This window comes from Lygodium microphyllum, chromosome 3 (assembly GCF_053477565.2).
Source record: "Lygodium microphyllum isolate KBCC chromosome 3, Lygodium_microphyllum_v1.1.10, whole genome shotgun sequence".
Taxonomy (NCBI): Eukaryota; Viridiplantae; Streptophyta; class Polypodiopsida; order Schizaeales; family Lygodiaceae; genus Lygodium; species Lygodium microphyllum.
Window position 1 is genome coordinate 144,852,653 of NC_141137.1, and position 7,402 is coordinate 144,860,054.

Consider the following 7,402-nt stretch of genomic DNA (forward strand, 5'->3'; position numbering starts at 1 on the left):
CATCTTCGAACTCAACGTATAGATGAAAAGAGAAATACCCAAGATTGTAGTGTCCTTGCTCACTTCGAGGATGCCAATGGTACCATGGAAGGTTATTGTGGCTTGATCCAAGATATTCTGAAGCTTGACTTCATACGATTCTTTATATATGTACTGGATGTGAAGTGGTTTAAAGAAGTGGTAACAAATGGTGAGCATTGCACAATCAGACGTCATCCAAGTGATTTTGTAATCATTGACTCTACAAAATTTCACCAAAACAAGAATGACACATTAGTACTACCTCAACAATGCAAGTAGGTATATATGCAAAGGCTAATTTTTTTATATGTATACATGTGATACATATACACAATATAATAAGCACTTAAGTTTTTTGCTTTTGTTTTTCAAATACAGGTTGTGTATCATCCAATGGTAAACAATAACCGATGGTGGTATGTCATCCCTATATCTAATCGTTCAAAACTAATATATGGTAATATTACCGACATGGAGATAGCAAATGACAATCCAACAATTTATGATGATGTGCATGATGATACCATAATGGATGATATGCGTGATATAGTACAAGATGAACCTCGCGAGGATGTTCAAGGAAATGCAAAAGAAGACAATAATGTGATTGTCGATGATATTGATGAAGTTATTGAGCAATATAGCAACACATCTGATAGTGGGATAGACTTATTTGTTTCGTTACCTCTTGGTAACATAGACCTAGAAGTAGATAGTTTAGCAAGGGCTGATCTCATTGAAGATGAGATGGATCATTCACTGTAACATACTTAATTTGCTTATTGATTCAATGTGTATTCCTAATTCTATGGTTTTTATCATGCGCACACGTACATACTCAAGAATCAATAGTCAAGTTTAAAGCTAAATTGAATTTTCCATAATAAAAAGGAAGTATCTTTTATCATCTTCAAGTACGTAGAGAAATTACGAGATACATATTGCAATGCTTGCTACTAATTGTAAGATTTCTGTCCGCTTGCCGCTAATTACTTATATCAGGCTTGTCGACTGGAGGAACTGCCATTCATTAGAGAGCAATAAAAAAGTAATTATTAACTCTATTTTTTTAATTCAATGATTCAATGTGTATTCTTAATTCTATGGTTTTTATCATGCGTACACGTGCATGCTCAAGAATCAATTTCAGATGGTTAAATAATTATTAACTTTGGTTTTTTAATTATGTGAATTGCAATTTTAGGTGGTTAAATAATTGTGCGTCTGTTGGCGCGTCTATATTAGCGTCTATTTGCGCGGATATATAGACGCAAAATTCGCGTCTATTTACACGCACGTTTACACGCACTTATAGACGCTATGATAGATGCGCCCGACTTTGCGTGTCTAACATGCGCGTCTATGCCTCGTTTCTGTTATAGTGACTGGCCTTGAGACTCGATATGCAGAGAGACACTATCTCACTGCATTGATCAACCGACTGTATAGACACAGCGGCCCTGTAAGTCACTCATCTTTCTTGTCCGTAGTTACCATGTTTAATTAGAATGCATTGTTGTATAGTGGATTGATGTGTTGTTTCTTTTTTTGCAGAGTCCGTTCGATGCTCCGTTGCATCGGGACAAGCTTTCGGATGGCGAGGATATATAGCTCGCCCTTGGATCCCTGGAGCTCACACACCTTTCTTTTTTGGTCGTCTGATCTGTGTAGACATTTTCTATGTAGTAATGATATCTTATCATGATAATACAAGTCGCTTTCATTATGCGATCATGTATTTATTTCATGTATCAGTGTTATGATTTCAGTATACTTTGTTTTTGTTTACACGAGCATTGTACACAATGCAGAAACTACACAAAAAAAATTTCCTTGTTACCATAGTTATTAGTGTCGCAAATTTACTGCACGCGTCATTATTGGCGTCGTTATTAGCGTCGCAGAGTGTCGGTATCAACGTCGTTATTTGCGTCGGTATCAACGACACTAATACCGACTGTTCTATGATGTCGCCAATAACGACGCTTTTTGCAACGACAGAGGCAAATTTTGTTATTTACATTTTCATCGCTTTTAACGTCGATATAAGGCCTATATCTTGTAATATATGTTGAATTTTGCCTATAAGGATTCGAGACCATTGACTATGTTAAATTTGAATTTTGCCTATAAGACTCTAGCTACCAAGACACTTAGCACTTAGAGTCAAACATCTCTCCACTGACCATTAAAATGGATGAAGGTGGAGGTTGATAAATGTCATCTTTGGAGTGACCATTAAATTTATATGGTCCAATTGGTGTGTCACTCTCTTTGGTGGGGGCAGGAATGAGAAGCTTGATACGTAGCTAAAACAAGATCTACTGGATGTACTTGCTTCGTTGGTCCCAGAATTCCTAGATATTCAAGTTGGGTTTTAGGAAGGTAAGTGTCGAGGCATAAAGCCTCGCTACATCCTTTTTTCATGCTGTAACTCCTTTTACCATGATAATATGTTTCACTCCAATACAAAAACATGGAATTCCATGTGGCCGAAATTATGCATACTGTTATCAAAACCCCTTTCTTTATTGGCTTGCACTCATTTTGCCTGCTGCCGGAGTGCATTCCTTCCCCTTTCTCTTACAAATCTACCGTCATGGCGCAGGTGACGAATAGAAGAGCGCTGTGTTATATTTTATTGCATACTGCCCAGTGCCTCCTCTGGCGCTCATGTGCCTGTCGTCGCATCTGCAGCTAGCGATAGGCACAGCATTCATGTGGCTTAAAACCTTGTTGGGTTAGGGTCGGCATCCTGAGCCTACTGGCCCCTGGGCCGCGTGCTTATCTTACTTCACTCATGTGTCACTTTTGACATGCTAGTCATTGAAAATTGAAATGTGATATTTAATAATTTGTTGTATAATTTTAATATTAAGTCCAGCCTGAGCTTCGCGTACGATTCGGTACGAACACGCAACAGGGGAGACAACACGATTTCTAGTATCACTGATCATTGAGAGTAGCAGTCGAATATAATGATGAGCAAGACGGAATAATATACAGTGAGGAAAGGAAGGCTCAGGGAGCCTGACCAAAATGGTGGTGGGTGATAGATAGTTTCATGATCGAGCGACGAGCATGTACAGGTAGTTCATGTATAAAGCTGAGCAAAGGGACGGTAGTAGGTTTTTGGGGGGGCGTGGGGGCGGGCGGCGGGGAGCTGAGCTGAGGTATATTAGCTAGCTAATCTAATTCGGGCAGAAGGTGATGGAATAGTCGGAGGGGGAGGAGCAGGTGAAGGTGCTGGAGGGGTCATCGTAGGCGTAGCTGTAGGCGGAGGGGCATGCGGACTTGAAGAGCTGGGAGTAGGCGGAGGGCCCGCAGGTCTGGGGGCTGCTGTAGGCCCCGGTGCAGCAGTACTGGGGGTCATTGAAGGCGTCGCAGGCGCTCTTGCAGGCCACCACTTGGCCGGCGCCGCCCGCCTCCAGCTGCAGCTGCGCCGGGCACGCCCCATCCGTCAGGAGGTCCGCCCCACAGGCCGCAGTCCCGCAGCCGCCGCTCCCCCCCGCCGCCACCACCGCCAGAGGCAGGTTGTACCCGTCCACCAGGCTCACGTCGTAAAAGTCCTCCGGTGCTCCGAGCGTGAACTCGGCGAGGGTGACCGGCGGCGCCCCGCTGGCGCCGCCACAAGCCACCGCGCCCCCGCAGTCACCCGTCGCGCAGGCGGGTCCCGCTGCCACCGCCCCTCCACCGAAGGCGCATCCCGTCCTGCCCCACAGCCTGCCCGACCAGCCCGCAGGCGGGCTGAGCACGCTGCTCTGCCCCGGCGCCAGCTCGAAACCACCACCCGCCAGCGCCGGCTGCCCTGCGTCCGGCGACACCCCCGGCCAGACCGTGTACGAACACTTGTTGGTCACCGTGAACGTCGTGCTGCCCGCCAGCTCACCTGCATTCGCCAACAATACGACTGCTGCTGCAACCAAAACACAGTAACACAATAAATATACCTTCAGTCGTTATAGGCAGCATATTTGAACTGCAATCAGTTGCCTTCGCTACCACAAACCACACGAGCAATAGGGCGTCGCATGCAACATCGACTCTCATCGCCCCAAAAACAACCAGACTAGCAGCTGCTCACCTGACACAACACACATCATCCAGCCCGAACCCCATCTCCGATAATTGCCTCGAACCACCGCTCCAGCTAGCCAACCCATTCTGATCCCTCCTCGCAAAAGAGGCAACGATTATAAGCAATAACAGGTCTCGCCCGCCGCTTTGTAGGTTGGGCTTTTCGTGTTGCAGAAACGCGCGCAAGGGAGCGGGACTCAGGAAGAGAGAGACACGGACTTGTAGGTTGGCTTCCGTGTTACAGGCGCACACAAGGGAGACTCTTGAGAGAGAGAGGGGCCCGAGGTTTCCGGGACTCGGGAGTAAACACGCTCCCAAACCGCGAAGTTGGAAGCCGAACTGTGGTTCTGTGGAGAAGTACCCAACGACAGAAATTGGCTCGACGATAGATGATGGTGTGCTTGGACGGTTCAAGGGTCGGTTGGGGTTGGTGAAGGCCGATCTGCCAATAGAATTTTTCGGTGCTGCGCTAGGGAGTATGTGAAAGCCGTTGAGAACAGCGCTGAAACGGCTAGTTGTAACTTGTGAGCCCAGTTACTAGTTAGTAAATTACATCTTTGGAGTACATATCCCTTAATATTAAAGGCTTGTATGTCTGCTGTAGTGGCATATTCTAAGCACCATGGCAGAAGTAGAGCCGAAAGTTTTTTTTTTTTAATGCGAGGTTGATATTAATGTAAAGTAAATACAACACTGAGAAGTGTAACACGTCTCAAGACCATTGGAGCAGCTGATTACAAAAAAGATTACAGGGCCATGTTGTCCAACTTCCTAGCAAAAAGTTTGAATATCCAATGAAACCTCCTAAGAGGGTTTAACATAGAAAGCATTTCTTCCTTCAGCATTCGAATAGCATCCATAGGCACAAAAAGCTGCTTGCTTCTGAAAGCAACAAAGTTTCTTCTATCCCAAATAAACTTCAGGGTGACCGCTGTCAATAAGCTTAGGAGTTTCCAGGAAGCCTCATCCAAGAGGCCTTGATCTGCAAAGAGGTCTGAGGTAAGGGTAAAATCTGCCTCTGAGATTCGCCTCCCGCAACCACTTCCGAACCTTAGCCCAAACTGGGGTAATGTACCTGCAGTCCTAGAATGCATGCTTTTCATCTTCTTCAGCTTGCTTACAATGGGGACACATTGGGGAAATCGCTATCTTCTTGGCCAGTCGAGCTCTTAAGGGGAGCTTCTTAGTAACAACCCTCCATCTAAAGAAGTAAAGCTTGCAGACAGGGGTAGCTTTCCACACCTGCTTGATTCTTCTTTTCCATGAACTGACTCTAGCCATTGGGCAAGAGGATCTCCATTTGTCCCCCAAAAGGAGAGGTATAGCCAGAGAGGGAGCAGAGAAATCAGACCTCCTGTGACATTTGATCAGTTGTACACCCGCAGGGCTCACCAAAGAGTGAACAAGCTTATTGGGCACAACGACACTGGCAGTTGGCCAATCCGGGTGCTTATATCTGAGGATACTCTCCAGCCAAATACTTTCCAACTGACTTAGCCCAAAGCGCTCACTGATTAGCCCAATATTGACCACCCGAGATAGGTCCAGGTCCCAATCTTGTATCCATAGCTTCAGGCCTTTGTTAGAGATATTCTTCGTCATTCTGTAGTTGCTAGCCATCGAGCTCATAGGAGGATCATAGGCAAAGAGGTTTGCCCATAAACTGGTCCTTAGAGAGGAATCACCATTTCTGCAGGCCGTAGCTGACCAATGAGCTTGTGAAATAACTTATTGCCAGCCCTTTACTAGAGCTTGGGCTAAATCAGACTGAGGAATTCTGATTGCAACTTGGTAATTGCAGATTGCATCCTGCCAACCAAGCTCGAGCCATGATCCGCCCTTGTGGGCTGCCTCTGCTATCCAGCTCCGGAGGATGATTGATCAGGGCTGTTGTTCTCCCATCTTGAGTAGCACTTGAAAGCAAAGACGTTTAGCTTTAAGCGCCAGGGGTTCAATGCCTAGACCCCCTTCCTCCTTGTCCAAAGTGATCAGATCCCAGCCAAACTGGGGCATTTTGCTTGAGCCCTCCATGCTCCATAGGAATTCATCGTGATATTGCCGGTTAGGGAGAGGGGCACATTGTGCCACTTGTTAATCTTAGCCGTGATCTTTTCCCAAAACCACAGAAATCTCTGTCTTGTCATTAGGCCAATGCCAACAGGAGGCCCTAGATAACGAATGGTCTCACCAGGCTGGACAATCTTGAAGCCATAGCTATACATCCAAGACATTGGTTCCCCCCACATGAGAGGCAGCATCTCAGTCTTGGAGCAATTAATGACAGAGGAGAAGACTTCAGCAAATTCATTGAAAGTTACCATGAGGGCATCCACAAAAGCTTTTTCGGCAGCAACAATGGACACATTGTCATCTGCGAAGAACTGGGAAGAAGCCACAGAACCATCTGGTAGAGAAATCTTGAATATAATTCCATCTTGAACCCGCTTATCAATCTTGCGCAATAGAGGGTCAGTAATCAGGGCAAATAACAATGGAGCCAACGGACAGCCCTGCCTAATAGATCTTTTAAGGGGGAAGGCACCAGTGATATTGCCATTTATGCTAATGGACGCAGTAGCATTAGAAAAGAGGGAACTCACCAGTTTCCTGAAGATTGTGCCAAAGCCAAAGGCTTGAAGCACACCTTCGATGAATTGCCAATTAATTCTGTCATAAGCATTGTCGAAATCGACATTTACCAAGACAAAGTCATGCCTGTGAGTCATAGCAAGGTCCATTGAGAATACAAGATTAAGTATGGCATCCTGTATCTTCCTCCCATTAACAAACCCATATTGACTAGGGTGAATAACCCTACCCAGGAGGTACTTGATCCTTATGGCCAGTGTCTTGGCAATCACCTTATAAGTGAAGTTAAGCATTGTCAGAGGCCTCCAGTGAGATGCCTTAATGGCCAAGGGGGTCTTTGGAACCAACTTGATTAGACCCTGATTGAACTCAGCTTCCAAGGTGCCAGACACCCTGATAGAGTTCATGAAAGCAACTAGGTCTGCACCACAGGCATCCCAAATTGTCTGAAATAATTCTGCAGGGAGACCATCAGGTCCAAGAGCTTTACCCTTCTTCATCTGCATGACAACAAAGTGTACCTCCTCAAGGGTAAAGGACCGCTCAAGGAGCAATGCATCTTGTATGCAAATCAAAAAGACATCCTGCGAGAAGGCTTCCAGTCTGTCCTAGTAGTCCAGGGGGGTAGTTGGTTCAGATCCAACAATTGAGGAGAGATGATTCTCAAGAATTCTGGAAATAGTGACTTCATCAGTGTGCAGTTGGCCGTGCTCGT

General features: G+C 45.7%; 1 protein-coding gene across 1 annotated transcript; it reads right to left on the minus strand.

Moving 5' to 3' along the window:
- Positions 1-2,945: 2,945 nt before the first annotated feature.
- Positions 2,946-4,601, minus strand: LOC148038982 (pathogenesis-related thaumatin-like protein 3.5). Its single transcript, XM_087674839.1, has 2 exons — positions 4,106-4,601; positions 2,946-3,937 (listed from the first exon to the last, which is right to left on the minus strand). Exons 1-2 carry the CDS (start codon positions 4,182-4,184, stop codon positions 3,213-3,215), a joined length of 804 nt encoding a protein of 267 aa, XP_087530965.1. The 5' UTR covers positions 4,185-4,601; the 3' UTR covers positions 2,946-3,212.
- Between the last annotated feature and the right edge of the window lie 2,801 nt (positions 4,602-7,402).

Excerpts from the sequence above, each read along its gene's own strand:
- LOC148038982 (XM_087674839.1), bottom strand. The coding sequence starts at position 4,184 with ATGGGTTGGCTAGCTGGAGCGGTGGTTCGAGGCAATTATCGGAGATGG. Across the intron at positions 3,938-4,105 it reads GATGATGTGTGTTGTGTCAG|CAGCAGTCGTATTGTTGGCG; the intron begins GTGAGCAGCTGC and ends TTTTGGTTGCAG.